Source organism: Tympanuchus pallidicinctus, unplaced genomic scaffold (assembly GCF_026119805.1).
Source record: "Tympanuchus pallidicinctus isolate F22 unplaced genomic scaffold, pur_lepc_1.0 scaffold9, whole genome shotgun sequence".
Lineage (NCBI taxonomy): Eukaryota > Metazoa > Chordata > Aves > Galliformes > Phasianidae > Tympanuchus > Tympanuchus pallidicinctus.
In genome coordinates this window covers 9,311,817-9,336,491 of record NW_026294813.1, presented here as the reverse complement: position 1 = coordinate 9,336,491, position 24,675 = coordinate 9,311,817, and the positions used below count along the sequence as shown (strand labels likewise).

General features: G+C 37.7%; 1 protein-coding gene across 1 annotated transcript in view; it reads right to left on the bottom strand.

Moving 5' to 3' along the window:
* Positions 1-11,963: 11,963 nt before the first annotated feature.
* HCN1 (hyperpolarization activated cyclic nucleotide gated potassium channel 1) overlaps positions 11,964-24,675 on the bottom strand; it is a 192,024-nt gene continuing 179,312 nt past the window's right edge. The window contains exons 7-8 of the mRNA XM_052670119.1: positions 17,553-17,717; positions 11,964-15,731 (exon numbers count right to left, since the gene is read on the bottom strand). Coding sequence (XP_052526079.1) covers positions 14,935-15,731; positions 17,553-17,717 — 962 coding nt within the window. The 3' untranslated portion in view covers positions 11,964-14,934. The remainder of the gene's footprint in view (positions 15,732-17,552; positions 17,718-24,675) is intronic.

Here is a 24,675-nt window from a genome sequence, read left to right as displayed (position 1 = left end):
TTTTTCCTGTACTGGGGGCTTCAGGCCTGGATGCAGTACTTCACATGGGGCCTCATGATTGCAGAGTGGGACAATCATCTACCTGTCCTACTGGCTAGTCCTCTATTGATTCACCCCAAAATACTGTTGGCCTTCCAGCTGTTAGCACATGCTGCTGGCTCGTGTCCAGCTTTTCATCCACCAGAACACCCAAGTCCTTCTTCACAGAGCTGCTCTCAAGGACTTCTTCTCTGTACTCGATTACCCCAACCTAATGCAACACCTTGCATTTTCTTATTTTTAAATCTCATTAGGTTCATGTGGGCCCACTTTTCAATCCCATCCAGGTCCCCTTTGGATGGTGTCCTTCTTTCTATTATGTGAACGGAATCATGCAGCTTGATGTCATCATCAAACTTGCTGCGGGTGCACTCAGTTCCCCTGTCTACGTCACTGATATAGATGCTAAAAAGCATTATACTTATATATATATATATATATATATATATATACACATTTCAAAACACTTAGTTATATATCCCTGAAAAGAGCGCTGATTAAATTTAAACTAATTACCTAATAAAATACTTTCTCAATCTCCAAAAACCTCTTATAGGGACCATGTCACGTGATGTTAGCACTGCTGCAAGCTCCCTAATGCAGTACATCATTATTTGATTATTTAAAAAAAAAAAAAAAAAAAAAAGAGTGAGAGAGAAAGAGAGAATTTATATCACTTCCTGTAGTTTTATTGAATTAAACAAACCAGAAGTTACAATAAAATATTTAAGTTCTGGTACTAGAGTTCCCAATCAACTTTTTTTCTGTTGGTATTTTTCAGTGAAAATATTTTTAATAAGTACTAGAACTAAGTGCTTCTCCCTTCAACTCAGCTCCTTTCAAGAAACCTCAAATCTAAATATTATTCGTCACATCTCTTGAGCCAGAGGCCATAGTTGCCCCTGTGTGAATGCAGCTTTAATGATGTTACAAAAAACACTGCAGATACAATCTACCTGCAGTTCACAGAGAGAGCAATTAACAGAATGCACAGCAATCTCTTCTGAGCTAATCACACCCAACTTCTCAATTTCCACAACATGAACAGGGTCTTGCTGATGCTGTATTTTCAGCACTGAGCTGCTCTGTCACCGATACAAACTCTTCCTGATAATGTAATTAATTCACTGCTTGACTTCTATTTCACCTAGAATGATCACAATCTTTAGCACAAACAGTGTAAATTTGTTTTCAGTCACAATTTTCTCCACAAATGAAGACATGATATGTGATTCTTACAACAAAGATCTTAAGGCAACAGAAAATGAACTTTTTTGGAAACTGACTATGTGCTCCTTCAGAGCAGACACTAACTCAGGAGATATTTCTTGCAAGGAAGTTTGTTCAAGTAGTTGACTCTGCAAATTCAAATGCAGTTACTAAAATTGCACATGCCATTTGTTTCCTGAGCTTGCACTACAAGCTTATGTTGACACAGCTGTAACAGAGATATATAGAGTCCCTAAGCTGTGGGATTTTTCCTATAGAAAATTGATCAGCAAAGCTATACTGTCATGTCATGTCATTCATAGGATGAAAACTTCACAGACTGTATAGACAGAACCAGTATCTTTCCTCCTTACAACATTATCTATGAAACCATATACATGCCAGACAGCATTTGCTCATATTTGTGTTAGAAGGTAATATTTCATATGGCCTCTTTCTTTTTAGGAACTGATCTTAATCCCATAAACTCACCATAGGAAACCCAGAAAGCCTGCATCCCTCTGTCTATACCTCCATAATCCACAGGACTTGCTTTCAGTATATGGCATTCATAGAAATCAGAGAAATAAAAGTCACAAGGCAGCTCTCTCAAATTGCTTCCTTCACATCATCAGTTTGATTGTCTTTTCTCTTGACTCCAGTTGTCCACACAGGAGCCAACAAAGGTATTAAGATGTCTCTGTTTCAGCTTCAGTGCTCTGGCAGTGTACTTCTGGCTAAGCAGAATCTGTAAACCTGATGGTAATGAGCAAAACTGAAAGATTGACCTTTGTGGGTGGTACTCAGTGTGGGTATACTACTAGGTACTCTAGGTATGGAGCAGTGACTCAGAGCGGACTCTGAATGGTACTGCAGCTTCTCACCTGGAGAAATAGTTTTGCTGAAGGCAAGTGCTAAATTGTTATGTAGTTATCAAGGCTATATAATCAGTAACTGACTGAGCATACAGCATTGAATCATTCTGCATCTACCTAAAAATGACTGGAGCCTCCTTTGACATAGAAAATTAATCACCAAGTTTCAGTCACATAATAAACTTTCAACTGTATGAAATAAACTGGTGCATGATGTTAATAAACAATGAATATTTAATCTCTTAAACAAATGAAGCACTACCAAGTGTGATCTGCAGTTGCATCAAGTAGCAGTTCCTCTCTGGTCTTCTTAGCCAGCACAGATGTTCTTAGCTACCACATGCTTCTGGCTGCAAGGTCTAAAGACTGGAAGGAAATGTTTCAAAATACCACAAGTCCATCCTTGGAAAGGAGAAGACTAAGGTAACCAAGACTTCAGCCTCTGGAAACCTCTGGGATCCTACTTGGCCAGCAAAGCCTGAAACAAATGTGTACTCATCAGATTTCAATAAGAAGGCAGCTTTTATTTTCAGAGGTGAAACCAAGTTGATAACTAGCTTTTTGGAAGCTGAATTGAAGTCATTGCTTAAATGAAGAGCAATGTTTGTAATTAAATCCAGACATGTCTGGAAGGAGCGTGTGTCTCATCATATAAGTTTTCAGAGCTATCAGTTTTCCTTATCTTCCTACCTTTAATTGTGCCTTATTACTGGGCTACAAATGACAACTGCAAACACAAACGGTTAATTTCCTTCAGAATGGGGTGAAAGCCCAGAGCTACATTCAGCTTGTGTGCAAATAGTGACAGTGCATACACAATAAGTTTGCGCTAGTTTATGTTTTGGATGAGGATGTTGGGCTGTGATCCATGTAGGTTGTAAGGAAGATTCTTTCAACAGCTTTAATATTTTCTATTGTACAGCTACCATAAAAGGAGACTGAGTTTTGGCTTTGTATTCACAAGTTTGCTGGCAGTGTTTGTAACGGAAGACAGAATGAAATGCAGCCCAGCCTGCTTGCTCTGTAGTGTAAAGTGAGAGAGATAGTAAAGCTACTTGTCAGTAGCATGAACAGGAGACTTGAGTATTGTATAACCAAGATGTTATAGTCACAATATAATTGTGTATAATCAATAGATATCAAGATGTTATAATTGCAATATAATCAAGAGAGTAAGGCAAAGCAGACAACGATCACAAAAAAGAATAAGTGGAAGAGCTTACCCTTGGGTTGAGCTGACCAGAAGATACCAAAAGAGGGGATCTCCAGAAGAGATCCTTCCCCTCTGGTAGCCAGCTCTTCAATGGGTCCAGGAGGGGTGGAGCCTGGCTCCACCCCTTCCGGCAGCACAGGTGAATTGCCTTTACCTGTGCTCCTCTGGCTGACTCAAGGCTCACCTCAGGTGATTAATCAGAGGTTCAGGCCGTGACCCAGCAGTTCCCATACAAGTATACGCAGAAATCACAGTGCCTGAGGAAACAGTTTCACTTCAGCGTTTTCCATCAGGACAGATGCTCCGTCACCTGTGACTTGTTATTGCCTTTTCTCTACTCCTTTCTTCCCTTCTCTTTATCCCTCTCTTTTATTTAGAGGACTGAATATGTGGAACTCCAGTACATCTCCTTGCACAAAGGCTGCTGCCACAACCTCCAACTCAGGAAAGTCTCTGCGTGGACAACACAGAAGCGGTGGCCATTAACTTGTGATACAGGCTGCTAGATACAAGCTTGATCAGAGAGGCTGGTGCTGAGGAGGTGGAGTGGAGGGGCAGAGGTAGTGACACGTCAATTATATAGCCATAGAAAAGTGCAGCCTGGAAGAGACCTCTGGGCCATTCAGTGCAGGGTGCAAGTCTACTTAGGACAGTTTGCACAGGGTCATGTCAAGTGAGTCTTGAACACCTCCAAAAGAGATCTTGTAGCCTCTCTGGGCTTGTATTACAGCATTTCACAGAATCACAGAATTGTAGGGGTTGGAAGGGACCTCCAGAGATCATCGAGTCCAACCCCCCTGCCAAAGCAGGTTCCTTACAGCAGGTCTCGCAGGTAGGCATCCAGGCAGGTCTGGAACATCTCCAGAGAAGGAGATTCCACCACCTCCCTGGGCAGCCTGTTCCAGTGCTCCGTCACCCTCACTGTAAAGAAGTTCTTGCGCATGTTTGTGCGGAACTTCATTTGTCTATCCTGTTAGGAAAATGGAAACATAATGAAAAAATCTGTCTTTCTCTCTCTCTCTCTCTTTCTTTTTATATACATGTTTGTATACATATATATACATATATAATTGAAGATTTTTCCTTTATATCTAACTGCAATTTCTGATGTTCCAGCTAATCATCTCTTATCCTATTACTGTGAATCATCAAGAACAGACTTGCTCCTTTTGTATCCTCAGCCTCTCCTTATGCCTCTCTTGATATTTTCTTACTTCTTCACTGAAACTGCTCCAGTTGCTCAATGTCTCTCTTATATCAGAGCACTGAAAAATGGACACAGCACTCCCAGTAGAGTACCATGAGAGCCAGAGAGATCCCTCCCCATGGTCTACTGGCTGCTGCCTTACTGCTACAAACTACATGCTGTCTGTTGTCTTTGCTGTGATGGCACACCACTGGCTCATATTCACCTTGTAATTCATAGGAATTTGTTCTGGCCCTCGAAGAAGTTCCTCTATTCAGTTCTATTGAGTTAGAGCTTTTTGTTGCATTTTTCCTAGTCTCTAGTGCAAATATGAAATACAAGAAATAAAGATAATAATTAAAACTCATCCATATCAATGGAACTTTAATCTTGGATTAATTAGGCTTCCAGGTACTTGATGAAATAATGTAAAATAAAGTGCCTAAAGTATTGTATTGTACTGTATGCACTATTTGGCATTTTAATACCTGGTACCACTTTAAGATTAGCAAATGTGCTTGGCTAAAACATTTTACTGTGTCAAAGTTTCAGAAGGAGTTGTTTCAATTTCCAGTATTATCCTGCTTGATGAAAGACTATCAGCTGCTGAGAATGGTGGCATTTCATTTAGCCAAGGCAAGAGATCACATATGGCTGTAACAAACTTTATGTCCAGAGCCTGTTCTTTGCATTCAGAGTATAAAAGACTGAGTTGTGCTGCAGCTTTCAAAAAAATACATTGCAGGAGTTTTATATATGTGTAGATAACAGTATATTTCAGTTTTGTTACAGATCATTTTTTAAATCAATTTCTTCTTTTTGCATAATTGAATATCTTTTCATCATTTTGCAGTAAGGACATAGTTTTAAAGTGCCACTGCCAATAAAATTGTGATAACTGCACTTATGTTTAATGAGATAAGATGTTTCATAATGAAATAAAGGTTGTGTAACTGTTCTTAGACTAATCTCCTCGTGATTCAGGAGGGCGCAGTCAGAGACCTACTACTCCAGCTGGACTGTCACAGGTCCATGGGATCGGATGGGACTCACCCAAGAATGCTGAGGGAAATGGTGGAGGTGACAGCCTTGCTGCTCACCATTATGTATCAGTGCTCTTTGTTGACTGGTGAGGTCCCAGAAGACTGGATGCTTGCCAATCTGACTCCCATCTATAGGAAGGGTTGTACAGATGATCCAGGGAAATACAGCCCTGTTAGCCTGACCTTGGTGCTAGGAAGGTTATGGAGTGGATTATCTTGAGGGAGAGTCTGCGGCATGTGCGGGACAACCAGGGGATCAGGCCTAGCCAGCATGGGTTCATGAAGCAGGTCCTGCTTGACCAACCTGATCTCCCTCTATGAGCTAGTGACCTGCCTGGTAGACGAGGGCAAGACTGTTGCTGTAGTCTATCTAGACTTCAGCAAGGCCTTTGACACTGTCTCCCACAATATTCTCCTGCAGAAGCTGGCAGCCCGTGGCTTTGCCAAGTACACTACTGGCTGGATAAGGAACTGGCTGGAGGGCTGGGCCCAGAGAGTGGTGGTGAATGGAGCTGAATCCAGCTGGAGACCGGTCACAAGTGATGTTCCCCAGGGGTCGGTGCTGGTCAGTGCTTTTCAATATCTTTATTGATGAACTGGATATGGGCCTTGAGTGCACCCTCAGTAAATCTGTGGATGACACCAAGTTGGCTGGAAGTGTGGATCTGCCAGGGGGTAGTGAGGCCCTGCAGAGGGATCTGGACAGGCTGGAGAGCTGGGCTGAAGCCAATGGGATGAGGTTCAATAGGGCCAAATGCCGGGTCCTACACTTTGGCCACAACAACCCCAGGCAACTCTATAGGCTTGGGGCAGAATGGCTGGAAGACTGGGCAGAGGAAATGGACCTGGGGGTATTGATTGATGCTCGGCTGAACAGGAGCCAGCAGTGTGCCTGGGTGGCCAAGAAGGCCAATGGCATCCTGGCTTGCATCATGAACAGTATTTCCAGCAGGAGCAGAGCAGTGATTGTCCCCCTGTACTCAGTTCTGGTCAGGCTGCACCTTGAGTACTGTGTCCAGTTATGGGCCCCTCACTGCAAGAAAGACATTGAGGCCCTGGAGCGGGTTCAAAGAAGGGCAACACAGCTGGGAGGGGTCTGGAGCACAGGGCTAATGAGGAGAGGCTGAAGGAGCTGAGATTGTTCAGTGTGGAGAAGAGGAGGCTCAGGGGAGACCTTACTGCTCTCCATAACTACCTGAAGGAGGCTGTAGTGAGCTGGGGGTCGGCCTCTTCTTTTGTGTAACTGGTGATAGGACTGGAGGGAATGGTTTCAAGCTGCACCAGGGGAGATTCAGGCTGGACGTTAGGAAATACTACTTGTCTGAAAGAGTGGTAAGGCAGTGGAATGGGCTGCCCAGAGAGGTAGTGGAGTCACCGACCCTGGAGGTGTTTGAGGAACGTTTGGATGTTGTGTTAAGAGATGTGGCTTAGTGAGAACTATTGGTGATGTGTGGATGGTTGGACTGGGTGATCTTGAAGGTCTTTTCCAACTTTGGTGATTCTGTGATTCTGTAATCATTAAATGATTTACACCTGCTGCCCTTCTAGTATACAGATCTTCTTGCATGGTCAGACAGAGTCACTAGAAGTTATATTTATCATAGATTTTCTATTATCCATAATTATTTCCCCTTTCCCCAATTGTAGTGCTAAAAAAAAGGTAAAAATATGTAGAATTTGATAATATTCTAGATACTTTCTTCTCGGTGGATTTTAAAGTGTTGCATGCTTCTGTTTACCCTTATTGTTTGCAGGACATACAAAAGCAAAGAAGTAACTTTCTCTGATTATACCCTCAGGCTGCAAAAGACTGAAGTTTTGTGATGTAACAGTCATGATTTGTTGCCTTTTACTACCACTATAACGGTGTTCTGACTTCACTTGCAAAAGACAAAAAGATGTGCAAAAGGGAATAAAAGAGAGCTGGCCACAGCAAATGAGGAAGGTAAGGAAAGTGTGGGAGCCAAGATTTGACCTGAGTTTGAACATTCCTGTAGGAGAAACATCCCTGAATATCTTACATGCCGGCTGTGCTGTCACAGCCTCCATCATATTATGAAGAGAAGATTTTTTTGCTTTTTTCATCCTAGACCTACTACTAGACTGTTAATTCCAGCCTAACATGATGTTTGATTAAGTCTGTTGACAAAGTCTGTGCGTTTTCGTATTCATAAATTGTGAGACAGAGCTCAATACTGCTATAATCAGATTAAAAATTTCTACAGCAGTTTTCAACATATGTATACTAAAAGGGATCTGGGAATATTAAAAGAGAACCTACATGGGATCTGGAACAAAATTGGATCAGAGAGCCACCAATTTTCTAATATTTCAGATGTTCTTTCACACTATTCTAGCAGGTCTAGGTCTGATATCAACAGAAGCAACCAGTAATATGCTTTCACTTCTCAAAAGGAAATGAAATAAATGACCCAAAAGAAGTAATTAATTTGTGAAAAACAAGAGACTGATTTCTTCTGCTTCTCCTGCTTTATCACTCCCCTCATGACAGAGCTACTTGCCATCCTGAAATAGGACATGACATGTTGTCATCTTTCCTCCCCTATCCTTTTCATGGCCTTCAGGGAATCTCAACAGAAATGACTTATTTCAAGAAAATAATTTCTTTCTGCTTATGGCACATCTCTCTGCCTTTCTTCTATTCATTCTGTTGTCACTTTTGCCCTTTTTACTGTTCTTTGGCAATAGCATCAGTTATCTCAAGATTGAGAATTCCTCTGAAAAAAAATCTAAGAAAAAAAGAGAAAAATAATTCCAATTTGCACAATGCAGTTTGTCACTTATCAGAGCTGAAATTTTAAAAAACTCATTCATAAGTAACCCAAAAAAACCAGAAGAATTTCTCTGTGTTCCTGACATCGAGTATCTCTCTTGCAAACGATTATTAGGCCAGAATAAGAGAGCAAGATGTGTGACAGAAGACCGCAGAAATAAACAGTGCATAGCCTGAAATAGCCAGCATAACCAGGACCATGACACATGGTGCTCTGTGCTCAGTGCTACCTTCTGTAATACCACAGCCTACACTGTGTACTTTCACCCCAGATATGTCATTTTTCACCAGTTATTAACAATTCCAGGCCTTGGTTGCTTTGCAAACTGTAAAAAAAAATGGCAAAAGACTGCGAAAAAAAGCTCCTCTTTCACAGAATATTGTCAAAGATCTGAATAAGAAAACATTGGCTATAAAGTAATTATATTCTCAAACTCTAAAATTTGTGTGTCTTAGTTGAGACATCTTCATTCAGATTAATTCTGCTCTCAGAGAAACAACAACACAATTGTAAGGTTTACTTGTAGAGGATCAAGACTTATGGGATTTGTAAAGTTGCAAATACTTTTTTTTTTCTTTTTCTTTTTGCATTTCAATTTATTATTCTGGGAGATTTAAATGTGTACAGATAAAAAAGAAGATTAAAAGTCCAAAGACAGTCTCTCTCTCACTTGATGGCTCAGATGTTGTCTTTGATCCAACTCACATAGCAGTTCACATAATGCTTAGGGACCCATACTGTCTTCTGTCATACAGGGGTGTCAGAACATTTCTTTCTACTTTCTTGCTTGCTTTCTGATGCTATCTGCCTGATGACATTATGTTATCATATGCTCTAATTTATTTCTCTATATGATTATCAATCATTCAATCAAGATTTTGACAATTTTGAATTTTGTCCACATCTGTTGGTTGCGCAGAGGAAACACAAAAAGCCAGAGCTTTGGGCTGTCAATCTAGAATCTGATTAGTCTAATGGATAGTCCACTAAGTGACGAATGATCTTACTACTGCAGAAAAGAAAGGAGATATTCTATTTGTTCTCTAGGATTTTCACACAGAACCACTATTAGGGGCCACTATGACCTATAAACAAAGGTCCAAATGAATCATTAAAATTTCTTGAGCCTTTCTCATGCATTAATATAATACTAGTTGGTAAAACACATAGAGTACATTTCTTTTATAGGGTTTAAGCAACAAGAATAACAAAATCTTAACCTCTCGATCAACATGCAGGCATGAGCTAAAGTGAAATATAGCTGATACTGCACTGCCTCCAAATACCAGCACAAATTTCTGTTGCCAAAAGGATGAACAATGAAGACAAATCATAGACAGGAAGGGTACTGACTGATAGGTTAAAACAAACATATAGGTTAAAACAAACATACAAAATAATGTTAGCAATGACAATATAATCTACTTTCATGGAAGATCCAGATGTGAATCAAAAGCTTATATTTAGGAATACTGACAGTTCTTTGTAGGAGTTACTGTAATATTCCATCTTGTCTCCTTACCTAGAGGACTGCGTGTTTTAGTGGACCATGACCTGACATCAGTTACTGCTCTCACTATTTCTTGGCTGGACTAGAGAAACTAGAGTTGGAGTAAGTCTTCCAGTATGAGAAAAACTGATGAATTCAGGCATTTCCTCAGCAGTGCATACTACATCTGAAGTACAAGAAAAAAAACCATTGTTTGCGTTGACTTTGCAAAAAAAAACCATAAAAAATCTGACTCAAACATAGCCTGGTCCAGAGCTCCCAAATTCCTGACTGTCATCAACAGAGATATAAGTCTACATCTATTGCCCTCTCCTATACTTTAATTCTTGTTTCAAAGCCAGGTGTCTCTTTCTGGAACCCCTACAATACAGCAAGAAAACTCAACACTGACTGCACACATGTTGCACCCTAAATAAAAGGTGCAAGTAAATCCATTTGCAATGGTCAAGCTCTGCTACAATGTTCACACAAGATCTTGCAGTTTGTAATACCAGTGCAGAACCTATAAAGACTAGACATTAAATAGAAGACAGGTAAGATATTCTGTTAATGCTATTATTGCCTGTGTCCATGTAAACTCTTCAGTAACTGTGGAGAAGCAACTAGCATTGGATACACACTGTCAGTTTGGACCCTGATTTGATTGAGGTTCAGTATCAGCATCCCTGTAGGAGTCTGCTTCCCTGTCATGCACAGCAAATTTGAACTGGTTATAGAAATAAGCTGGAATTTGGCATCTTTGCTGACAGCCTTTCAGAAAAATCCTCAAGGCAGAGCACAAGCAAATCCAAATCTGACATATAATTGAAAGACAGTAAGAAATGTGGCTTCTGAAAGCTGACCAAAGAACATGTATGTGTAACATAAATGTGTAACAGTTCCAAGCGTGGAGGGAAGTTTAATCTCAGTGCAAATGTGTTCTTGAGTCTTTGCATTTGTAAGTCAGGGGCCATCTAAGTGACTGCATACATCCTACAACAAAAAAAGACAAACTATGCGTTTTAAAGGAGATATATGTACATGTGGAAGTTTTGCAAATACACACACAACGCACAGGGGAAGATTTAAATTTACTTCATTTAGGTGGACAACGTGCTTGTCCCTTACCACCGTGTTTCACTTTCCGATGTTCCAATACCTTGACCTGAAAATTCAGTATTACCATAAGTTCTTAACATATTGTCTGTGATTACAGAGGTGATGGAAATATTACCATGGACCAGAAGTTATGCCACCTGATCATCTATATGACACACCACACCAATCAAATGAGTGATTCAAATCGTTAGGTATGCAAAGGAGTACAGGGTACCCATTGCCAGTAGAAATGTGCGGATTAAAATTTCACATGTATGTGTCAGAGGATATGTTCTAAGGCAGTAATACTGTATTAATACTCCCAATTAAAAAAAAAAAAAAAGAGAAGGCCAAATTTAATACATAAATAAACTGCATGCACCCAGTTCTTATAACATCTCAGAATGTACTACATTGCTTTCTGAAGGTCAGAACTATAATTTCCAAACAGAATTTTGCTGCCAGCCAACAAGCTTCTACTCTAACGCTAGTATTTGTGGAAATGCCGGTCTTTTTTCATTGACTACAATTCGACAAAAATTAAATCTTTGTAAAGCAAAACAAAAATTAACTAAATGCTATTATAATCATTGTCTTTAGGGTGCAATTTGAAAATGCAACTATTCATACTTGCTTAAAAAAGCACAGTAATTCAACTCAACATTAGACTCATCCTACTGAAGTTACTACACAAAAATCTACTGTCTTAAATGGTTTTTTTTTGTTCATCTACAATCATCTACAGTGTAATTAATGAACAATACTTCTACACAAATCACCCGTCGAAATCCTAAGTTTTATACAAAAAAGCAAAGCTGTATTATTTAGCACTGGCATAGATAGTAAGATAAAAGTGAAAAGTGAAAGTATGATAGAGTACAGTTTTTGTAAGTTATGCTAATAACTTGGGATTCTCCACTGATGTAGTTTCAATTTTATATACAAGTAAGCTTGAGTTTACTCAGTTTATTAATTATAAGTGAAGAAATGTTACAGTTTATTGGTCATTGCTCAAACAATACTACTGTGCAGATAATGCTTTTTAGCACAATTATTTCCTCTAATCTACGAAGGCAATACTGCTTAGGAATTGACTGAGTACATCATGTATGTCTTCACATTTCTAGTATTAATCTACATAAAAAATTACTCATTTTTTCCCCACCTTCACGTACTTGGTGCACATCAATTCTGAGGCTAAGAACAGAGAAATGGGAAAAGCAAGTAATTCCTTCATGGTAAAGAAAAACCTGCTAAGTTATAAATTCTTCCATGATAAAGCAAAACTTGCCAAGTTATAAACATATCAGGACAAAAGGAAATATTCATGGTTTTATTTTTTAAATTTTCTTCAATTTATTAATAATCTTTTTTATATATTTATTTATGGCTTTGAGCAAAGACAAAAGAAAAAATATCTAATTCATCCCCAATGATAGTTATTGTAAGAATCAGATCTATAGTCTTCTCAGCAGCAGTAAGATCCAACCTTTTTCATTAATACATTTCATCCTGTACAGATGTAAGATTTCATACTTATGGGCTTACTTATGTACAGACAAAATAGGTCAGTTTGGAAACTAGCAATGGACCTTTATATTACAGGAATGTGAGTCATTTGGTTCTTAATCTAAATATATATACATTCATACATACATTATATATATACGTATATAATTTTATACCCTGTACCATTTATTTTTGAATTAACATACAAAGCCTAGATATTGTCCACTCTATTACAAAGTCATTAAAAATTATTTATGGTTTCACTGAAAGACCATGTGAATTAATATTTCTTCATAGTGCTTAAAATAAAATAAAAATATATATAAAAATATTTTGCTAATAACCCCATTTCTCCTATTAAATGTAAACCTTAAAGAGTTTGAAAGATCAGGATATGATCTTACTTGACAGAATTTGTTAGCATTAAAATAATATCGGGGGTATTGTACTGAGAAATAAATGGTCTTGCAGCGTATCCATACTGTTCCAAACACGTTTAAACGATCGCTTCCTCATAGACTACTCTGGGCCACTTGATTAATGGCAGCAGCATGTTAATGGGTTAGTTACATTGTTTTTACTGGTGAGTGGGAGTCAGCAGAAACTGGAAAAATACATATGTTTTAAATTTTATTTGATGTACCATTTTTGTAAAAGGCTTAACAGGCAGCATGGGTTCAAGCTCTGTTAGCTTTAGAGTATTTACTTGGCTCTCAAGTACATCTGGATTCACTGCATTACGTAGTTTGTGATGTTATTTAATTTTTCCATGCACTGTTAAACTCAGCATTAATGGGAAAAGAAGAATTCCTTTCCATTCACATCCTTAACATGGGTCAGCTGAGTTTTAAGGATCAAAACGTATGCTTGCATCATATCCATAATGCTGTTATTCAATGAGTTAAAATATGACACGTAATTTAAATCTCTATTTAATGTGTGTAAATCAGGCACAAATGATTATGAAATAACTTTTTTTTGTGGATAAGATAACATGAAGATTTGAGCAAACAAAACAAAACATTCACAAAACAGTATGCTTTAACCCTGCTTTCTGTTACCATCTCCTTTCTGTTTTGAAGACATAAAAAATAATAAACCTTGTACCTATGGGCTATGTTTGACACTACATGCCTTAGGATATACTATCCATTTAATTACAATATACAAAGAGCAAATCGTGCATTTCCAGACAGACCTGATGCTATATTATATTTATTTTTTTAAAATTAACACCACAGTCAACTACAAAACTACAGTGAAGACACAAAAAGCACCTGAAAGCCTAAATCAAGCTGTGGTTTACAAATAATTATTTAAATGAAAAATCTCACTTCTAGACTTAAACCAGAGATTCAAAGTCAGCATTATAGGAATTTTAAGGTAGACACAATCAACGAATGGTTATTATTTTCTAAGATACCATAAAGCCTTTTCCTACAATAGCTGACTGAACCTATTTTTATTGTCTTTTTTTTTTTTTTTTTTTTTTTTTCCAAAGCATGCATGGAATATTTTGGGATGCTATTTAGGGCAAGGAGAAGAAAAGTGATGGTACTGGTGAAGTACAAGCGATTTGCAGGATCAAGCGTACAATTTTGCATAAAACATTGCATGTAAAAGTAACATTGTAGGTTTTAAGCCATTGCATTACAATTCAACAGTTGTGTTGCACTTAGCTTTAACAAATTTTAAAACAGTAAATTTTGAAGTGAAGAGTTGAACCTAAATTCCTAAACAAAGACCTTGCAATGGTACACCACACAGCAGCTATTGTTGTTTGGGTCTAAAAAGGTATTTACAATGGCAATAGTCTTTGTAAAAGTCTTTTGCAATGTGAAGAAGGAAATCCACCCAGTTTTCTGAAACAACAGAAGGGTTGACATGGTGTGAGGCTACAACCTATCCAGAGGAGCGCTAGTGTCTGCCTTAGTTTGTCAATCTAATTCTGAATGGAAAGCGCTAAAATGGGAGACGCGATGGGAAACAACAACTGAACTCTACACGGGAAATTATTAACAGTAAGTGTGAACAAATGGAATAATGATAGTTTCAGAATACCACTCAGCCAGTGCTACCTAATAGTTAGGTTATTTGTTTTATACTTGTTTGAAGTTTGTTACTATGTTGACATTTTTCCCATGGAAACAAGAAATTTCATGAACAGAGAAATATGTTAGATTGGTTTTGAAGTTTACACATTAAAAATAAATAATTTTACAGGTGAATTTAGATTTCTTTAATGGTTGCAAGAAAGGAAGGCATGAATTCAAACAAGTTTTCTTAATCTCTTTTTTTGGATATATATATATATAATATATATATATATATATAAATGTTACATTCGTTATGTAGGGCAAAGCTGTCTAAAGTATTTTTCTCATAGTAGACTGCTGGGGTACATGAGGAAACAGGCTAAAACAGTTCCTGGGACCGCTCTCAGTTTGTCGCAAGTCTGCTTCTCGCAGTCACCAGGGATCATAAGTTTGACGCGAACCGTGGCTTGTCTCCCTCGGGCTCTGTGCTTAAGACTGCAGAAGAATCCCTTGGCAGGGAGGCTGCGGGTGGCGCGGCCCCCCGGTTTGGGGGGATGGCTCCCGAGGACATCTGTCGAAAGAGAGAGACCCGCTGCGGGACGGTGGCCCGGCTGGCTGGAGGTGCACTGGCACCGGGGGCCGGCTGTGGAAGGGAGGCCAGGGACTCCCCCACGGTGGGGTGAGGCCTGGCGATCAGGGTGGAGATCTCGTGAGGCAGGGAGGGCTGCGAGGCAGAGAGGGGCCGCACCTCTCGGCTCAGGTTGGTGTTGTGGAGGGCCTGGGTGCTCTTGTGGACCTCATTCTTGGGTGCAGTGCCTGGTGGCAGCTGGGGCGCCTGAGGCTGCTGCTGCATGAGAGAGAGCTGCGAGGCTGTGGGTGAGGCATACTGGAAAGTTCGGCCGGCCAGGGGGCTCTGTACTGGTGGGCTGCAGACGGCAGTGGTGTAGGAGCAGGGAGAGAGGATAACGGCTTGCTGGGGTGTCTGCGTGCTGGGTGAGGGGGAATGCAGGCTGCCAGCGGTGTAAACAGGAGGGGACTGCGTCCTGACGCGCGACGAGGAGGTGGTGGAGCTGCTGGAGTTCAGCGCAGGCATCTGCTGCAAGCTCACCGGGGCGATGGTCTGTACCATCTCCCTGTCATGCTTGACAATTTGCTTCAGGATCTCATTCTCCTGGTTGTTGAACACCCCTGTGTTGAGGTCCTTCTGGAACTTCTGCAGGAGGATGGAGTTCTTCTTCCCTGCACAGACAAACAAAATACTTAGCCAGCTTGACACGATGACTTTACACTTTGGTTCCATCACTGATGGAACCAAAGCACTGTAATTGCCTGTGGCCTTCACTCACAGTCTGCTCTCCCTCATTCTGTTCCAGAACTGCATGCTATAATAACACACCATGTTCAGACACCTGAACTATCCTTACCCCTTCACTTGCAGTGCATTGCCATTATTACAATTACTGTGAAAATGTAACCACAGTAATCTACTGAACGTTGGGATGGAAAAAGTCACTGAGCTCTGCATACCTTTCTGATTGCAAAACTGTCCCAATTTCCACTTAATTGTTACATAAGTTATAAATACATCTGCCTTTTAGTACATTCCCTGGAACTAATTATTAGACATTAGTAATCATTGACCATTAGCATGTATGAAATCATCTTTTCTTACATGTATGAACTAATACGAGTTCACTGCTAATGCAATACCTGCTTACTCAAAGAGCACACTGATCTCCTCTATTATCCTGATGTTTGTTTGATGCTCTCTCAATTTTCTGTCATCAGATTCAGAGGCATACAACTGCACTGAGTTGTCTCTGTTTTAGAGAAGGCAGTCTGCATTTTATCTTTTGTGCTGTGTAGATTTTGTATTGTAAACATAGCACTTCAGACTGGATTACTGCTACAAGAGCAGACTGCCCTTTAATACCAGCATTACTTAGGCACGTATTACTTAGGAGTTGGACTGCACTTCCAAAGATCTCTTTGGAAGACAAATTGTTAAGTTTGAAAATTCTCAGTAAGATAAATTAATATACTAAGTAATCATAATCCAAAATAATAAAATAGACATCTTCAATATTATAAACATATATGTGCATTTCATTTCTTTATTCCTGCTGTAACACAGATAACACAAATATGTTTTCATCCAAATCACATTTCAGCTTAGAATAGACAGCATGATGGCAATGCTCTCCAAGTCTTTCTGTATTCCCTTTGAAGAAACTGAAGACTTATATGTATATGGGGAAATTCTTACACTGGAATTTTCTTGTCAAGTGAAGGAAACAACATCAAAAATAGGAAAAAGATATTTTATGAATAGTTGCATTTTAAAATCAGTGTCAGTAAAGACGATCAGAGTGCATTTCTCTCTACCTAAAGCCATACATTTTATCTAACATATCCTACTAGAGAGGTCCAGAACGGCTAGTTGCACAACAGCAACACACTTATTTTGATAATCTGCCATATCATTCTGCTTTCCATTTGGATATCCTTGGCCTGCTTTTGTGATTGCAAGCAGATCTGAGCAATGTCAGTGTGCAGTCATCAATGCTAACAGTGCCCATGTTGTGAGGAAAATGAGAGCCCTGCTGCAAAGGATTAGCTCACTTCAATAGACACAGGTTTTGAGAGCAGAGAGAGACTTCAGCTCTTCTCATCATTATAGGTGCTATCTCTAAACTATTTATGTAGGAAAATGTCATTTATGTCTCACTAAACTGGATAAACACCTTGAATTGCTGAGGGTAGCAAAAGAAATATATAGGCTTAAGAAGTCATACTAATGATAATTAAACTATTCAAAATAATTCTCACAGAAGCACCAGGGCTCTCTAAAATTCATAGTATATTGTTATTTGAAAGAGAGCTTGCAGAACTACTTTCCTGGACATGTCTTATTTATACATAGAACATCAGAACATTTATTACTGTGTAACAGAAATGACATCTGTAACAAAGGTTTAATCTGGATACTTTATCCTTCAATTTAAGGTAGAAATGCTAGATAGATTTTAAGAATATGAAAGATGGAAAAAACTGTGATACCTATCCTGTCAAGTCTATCAATTGCCACTGTTTCAAAGGCCCTTCTCATCATGGGATACTCTTCCAGAACCTCGTTGAAGTTGTCCACTGAGAGGGAATAGAGGCGACAGTATGTGTCTGCTCGAACACTGGCAGTCCGACGGCCCTTGGTCAAGAGGCAAATCTCTGGAGAGAGAAAAATTCATTACACACAGGAAACAAGTCAGTGAATCGTGTTACTTAACAGCTAGGAAGTGACTCAGTGCAAACAAGTACTCAGAGGCAATTTTTCTATTGCTGTTTATGCAAGGTTGCATAGGCAATTTTAAAAGTACTTGATTTTGTCTCTGCTACTGTGTAGAAATAACTGATTTCCTTTAAGAGCTGTGTTTCTCAGCTTAGATTTTATCAGGCTTTTTTTTAAAAAAAACAAACAAACAAACAGAAAAGCTTCTAGTTGTAAGAAATGATTCATCAGTTGTCAAACACTTTGCAGACTCAACCTAAATGATTTTATTGATTTATAAAACACATATATTCAGCTAAACACTACTGATTCTTTTAAACATTCAACAGATTTTCTCTACTATTTTAATATGTGATTTTTGAACACAATAACTAGTTTTTTTTCCCTCCTCATTTTGCTAACAGTTGAACCCCTTTATGATTACATCATTTGATTAGTCTAGTGGGCTTTCTCTTAAGAGTTTCTCCAACAGGAATTCACTATTCTGGAACAGGTGCGACCAAAACCATATGCAGAGTCTTAAAAAAGTTGATTCTTGAATCCACAGGAAAAGACTTACTGGATAAAGGCAATGTGGAAGGATTGCAACAGAAAAACATAGGGGGAAGAATGAGAGAGATGTATAAATCGATCTCATGGAATGAGAATGTTCCCAACAGAAGAGCTCAATATTCAGATATTAGTTCTTATATGTTTATAAAGTTGTCAAATTGAAGGTATTAAAGATATCTCTCTTTTAAAATGCATACACTCATTCTTTTCTTTGTCTTCAGCCCTCTTCTCAGTTAAATATTACATTAGACAAGTTTACAGGGGGTTCACCATTACCTACAGAATCTTTAACACAGGGTAAAACATGATTCAGGTATAAATGTTTTTTTATATTCAGCTAAAACTGAAGCTGTTCTCAGAAGACTTCAAAATTAAAGAGAGTTTGGAAACTACTGGAAAACTATTTGGTATTTTTTTTTAAAGTACAAAACAAAATTTAAAAGTCATTTGCAAAAAGAAATGTTTTAGTTGATCCAATTTTCATGCTTGGGAATGAGAAAATACTGAAAAATTCTGTATTCTATCTAGGTTTCCAGGGGGAAGTAGGTTTTCCTACTCAGTTCTGGCACATAATAGCACAGAGTTCATATTTAAATACTGGGAATGGACTGGGAACCAGTCTCCTAACACACTCTTGTATCTAACACAATTGATCATACTCAGTGAAATGTGGGAATACAAATATTTTTTCCTTAGCAACACCAGTTCTGCAGTGTTTAATTCAAATGTGTAAGGTGCCAGTACAATCCCTTCTTTTGATGCATGGCTTTAACAGAATACATTTTTTATTACTATAGGATATAAAGAACCCTGATGGTTCTTGTTCAATGGTTTTTGATACTTTTTGCTGAAGAATTTTCACATGGCACCTAACCCTGAAGGCTTAGGAGCTAAAATGCTTTAATAGTAACGGATAAATCAAAGTACATTAAATTGCATTCAGTACTAGAATAAATTGTAGTTGAATCGCTATGGCTCTGGGGAGAATGTACAGACTAATGAGTACTGTTAGAGTTTCAACCCAATGTCCCTCAAAAGACCTGTTACCCATGAAAAATGATTGTTTACTGTTAAGAGCCAGCCAGGTCACACAGAAGTCAGTTGTTCCTTCTTTCATCCCCCAGCTTATCCTGACCCCTTCTCCTTTGATTGTACCCATTGCCTTTTAGTTACAAGAATGAGAAGGACATTTTGCCCAACGGGAGATAGATTCATGCAGTGAATACCCACCCTGTTTCCTAAGATACTTTTTAGGTCTCATACAGAAGATCATAGAAGTTATTGCAATAATTTTTATTTATTTATTGTCCAACTTTCCTTCATCATTTCTCTTATCAAGTAAGAAGACTGGAAGGAATCATTATGTAAATTATACATTTCAGTCTGAAAATCCTGTGTCAAGCCACAACTTCTGGTTTAAGAACATCTCTTTGGAATGCTCTTGATATCAGTAATAAATCTTCTAGTTAGACATTATATGAAAGGATGGGACAGAAAAAATATGAGGAATATCATGGAGTCTGAAAAGGATATTCCTGTCAAATACTTGTGTTCTTTTAGATAAATAAAAATCTTTATATATATGTAAATATACAGAAAATTAAATGTAGACTTGGAGAGAGGAAAAAAGTAATGAATACATCCAGGATATACACATACATACATACATACCCCCACACATACACATATATATGTATATAAGTATATCCCAGATATATATATATCCCATATATATACATATAAATGAACGAACTGTAGACTTCAAGAGGAAAAAGTGATGAAAATATTCAGGGTATACTTATAGTTTGTCTTCGTGGCATTAAGAACACCATGTGCCCTCACCAATTTTGCTCTCCTTGACATTCAATTGATTTAAATGGACTATGAACAACAAACAATAGCACAGGAGTGTGCAGGAAAACACAAAGGGCACAGGCTATTTTCAGTTTGGACAAACAAGGTTTTTTATTAACATAAAAAGAAAGTGCCTGCAGAATATTAGTGACTAATTTTCCTACCTGTGGTTAGCATGGTGCATTGCCTTCATGCTGACATTTTAAAAGTGTCAAATACTTCTAACTTTCCAAATGTACAAATGTCTTTAATTCCCATTAACAGTTATATATTAGGCTACAATGAACCTATAATTAAACTTTTAATGCAAGATTTACTTTAATTACTTAATCTTTTTTGACAGTTGCTCCCTAGAACAGTTTAAAACAAATGTCAATCATTGTACTAATGGAAAATTACTATTTGAAAACACCAAACAATGCTAAAAACATTCATTTGGTTTTATGGAACATATTGAATAAAAATCATCTAGATTTGTGTGCTGTTTACATCAGATCTGTCCCACAGACCAATACTGCTCTGAAAATAAGATAGGTAAGGACTCAATAAGCATGCATTTTCTGCTGTCAAGACACCAACAGAAAAAAACTACAATGATCAAATTTTGAAGCTAAGCCAATTCTGAAGATTATAACAGCAATAATAAAAACTCACCAACATTTGTTACACACATGTATGCCACTATCTCAGTAAGAACACTGTGTTCACTTTTTAAATTCTCCTGTTGCTGTGAGACTCCTAAACTTTTTCTTTTATTCTTTGTAGGAGCAAATCACCTCAAGCATTTTTTGTGATGTTGCAACTCTTAGTCTTTGCTGGATAACTACATGGACTAGTTATTCTAATAATGATTTCCTATTTCTGTAGGCAGATGTCAGAAATGTTTTTTTTGTTTGTTTTGTTCCCACTCCCTCCATGGCACGCAGTACAGCTCATCTGACAGTGTGGCACTTATCCATTAACAGTCATTTCATTTTCTGTAAAAATTTACTCCTGAATTAGTTCAAAAGTTCAGTTAACTACTGAGCTTTCTATGCCTCCTTATGATTTGATTTGATTAGAGACTGGAAGTAAACTCCAGAAATCCAAATAACAAGATAAAGTTGCCTTGCCGACAAAATGTGACCACAAATAGAAAAGCCGTGCTGAAAAAGGAAACAGTTATGAATCAAGTAGTCAGCTGGCTCATTACAGGATACTAAGCTAGTCCTACCCCAAGGAATACATTTCTGACTTGAGAATGGTATACTGTAATATGTAGAAAATGAAATATTACAATGAATTACTATAATATGCACAGTTTTTACAAGAACAGAAATAGCAGAATTAGAGCAAAAGTTCACTTTACTATGTACAGAAATCAATTTTTCTTGTGGAAACAAAGAGGCTAGTTAACTAGTTGTATAGTCCTTTCCATATAAAAATAAATTAAAAATAATTAGCAATTTCAATGTATGTTGAAATTATATCAGTTTATTAAGAGCTTTCCCCATTTCTAAAGCCATAAAAGATTTCCTATTATCTGTGAGATTCAGCATTACAGGATCTAATGAAGTGTCCTTCCAGCTGAGGACAGCTGACTCTCGCTTCACTTTCCTCAGCAGGAAGCTTGTTTCATCATGTAGCAGGCAGATATGTTGCTGTGGAAAAGGTAAGCAGCTATTCAGACCATCTGGCAACTTTCAGCAGCAGAAGAAAGACAGAAAATCAAAGCCATTCAAAAGCTTCGGTCAGTCATTCTAGTTTACTACAGAAAAATTCTAGGAGAACAGGACAGAGGATTAGAATATTACTTACTTTATAGAGACCAATGTGTTTCTAAACTATTAAGGAAAGACATTAGATAAATGACAACTCTTTCCATCCATCCATGCTTTCATACCTTTTTATAGTATGTCTTTTAATTCTTTTTAATTGCTTGGAGTTTACACAGACTTCAAAGCAAGTTTCCCAGAGCAGTTATTCTCCCTCTCTAATCTAACTCTTCAAAGAAGTAACTCTTTAGCAAAACACTAAACCAACAGTTCTTGACGTTGTCCAGGAATTAGCCAATATGCACCATTCTTGGCATGTCAGTCAGCTAGGTAATGCAACCTTCAGCCTGGGACATTCTGTATAACAGGTAGCACGAGTGACACCTTTTCTTTAGCAATCAGTTATCTGAATTCCAAACAATTAAAAGAGACTCTTGAGAAATCACATCCTTCAGAAGTAGAGCGTTTTCCTAGATCATTTTCTTCAAAATAGTGAATAAATGGCAGATTTTATTTCACAATGATTTTGCAAAATAGGTTTCACATAATTGAGACTGCTTGGGGAGTTATGAGTGATATCCCCTAAACCCAAGAGTAGATGGAACTGAAAAGGTTCAGGTCATGCTTGGATGAGTACATTCTTCCATTCTCTCCAATATGCGAGAAATCTTGAAATATAGGCAGTGCTAAACAGGAACATTCCTGAAGCAAAAAGCAGAACTTAATGGAGGAAGAAATCTGAGACATTTACTGCCTTTTACAGTCAAATATGTAAGCTAAATATGTAAGGACAGTCAAAAGAAAAGTGTGCAAAAACTATCCCATTAATCTATTCCCACTTTAGTACAGTAAATACAGAGTTACGGACTGGTTAGTTTGAGCTTTCAGTGTGCAGTTGTCCATAAAGTTGTCAAAAAACATTTTTCTTCAGACAGGCAGAATGATTAACCACAGAGAATTCATGAGAAGTTGCTATTTTGAAGCAAGACTAGCCAATTGCAGCTAAGCAACTTCCTTAAAGACTCAGTTCCAGTCTTTCATCGTTTTCTGAGTGCTTTACCTAAATCTAATTTAACTATTTATGATAGATGTTACCTTTTACAGGGTCATTTTACTAAATAAAAAGATAACAGGCAAATTTCTTTCACATTTTTATTGCCTGTTTCTAGTCATTTCAAATGCCTGACTGTAAATTTTGCTACAAGCTCTCAGAATGTTCATCATCTAATTTATTTGTTAATTTTATTTAACAAGGCAAATAAAATAAATTGAAGATGTGCACTGACTAGTAAGGTTGAAATTGTCCACTTATTAAACAGAAAAAGATGGGAAAAAAGAGTGCATTATTATTAATATAATAAATAAAAAAACAGAATTTTAGCTAGATTCATTATCCATACCCTCATGACAAGTTAGGAATGCAATTCTTGCTTGCAAATATTTGTTCCTCCTTGACAGCACCTTCCAATAATCCTCTATCACGAAGATGTCCTAAATGTAACGTCATGTGAGAAAAAGAGAATGAAATAGGTACTGAAGAGAATATTTGTTTCTATGTTTGAAGATGACATAATACTAAGGAGTTATATCAAGGAAAAATAAGGATTTCAGTCTTCCTGAGAGAAATCTGCAGTAGGGAAAAAATGAGGGATATCAGCACTCACAACACAAGTGGTCTTATATTTATCCCTCCCAACCAGAAGGAATCCTTCAGACTCAGTCATTTTTGTCTTCAAAGCTTCCTTGAGATAAGAAGCAGCCTTCAAAGCAAATGAGTTAGAAGCAGCTGGAGATGAGCATCCATGGCAGAATTTTTGTAATTATTTTCCTCATCTAAGATAGAGATGAATGATTAATTCTGTTTCTGCACTTCTTCCCATTACTCCTTTCCATACCAGTGTCCCATCCAAGTTCTCATTTGCTTAATCTTTGTGTTCATACGTCTAATTTTTGGTTTGGTAAGTGGTTGAACTAGAGAAATTTGATTCTTATTTTCTCCAGTATAATTTCTAATTGGCAAAAAGGTGCATTTAGTTCTTTGGAGACAGCACAGGGAGCACTGGGGAGAAATTATTCTTTCAAAAAGAATTGCCTAACTTTTGTTGACCCAAACTTTGATAGGGTTTGTAGGCAAGCTTTAAAAAGAAAGTCTTAAAATGTATGAGCAATTTTTAAATTTATTTAAGGTCTGCAACAATCCTGAAAGTATGCCCCTTCCTTTTTTTCTGGATCTAATTTTGTCCTTTCTGTTGTCGATCTACAAGAATGTTATTTCTTCCAACAACTCTTGTTCTGTATCAGTCCACTTCCTTGAATAAGGCTTAATACACTACTTTATAGTAGGTCTGAGAAAACCAGATTGATAATAATTTAAGCAAACTGGCAGAATCTTTAAATTGCTAACTACTGTGGTAAAAGTAAATGTTGATATAGAAAACACATTCTGGGAATATATTCATTTAGAAGGCGGGCTTGAGTGCTGTAAGTCAACCCATCTTAGGCAGTCTCTAATGACTTGTAATTTTTAAAAAAATGATTGATTTTTTTTTTAAAAAACTTGATTTTTTAAGTCCTTGTATTTACTGTAAGATAAAAACTGATACACCAATAAGTTTATTTCAACATAATTTGCTTAATATAGATTGGAAGTAAAATTTAAATCTTTCCAGTAACGTTTTAAGTCATTATCACTTTTACATCAAGAAAGACAGCCAAACATACAAGGTTGGAATACAAT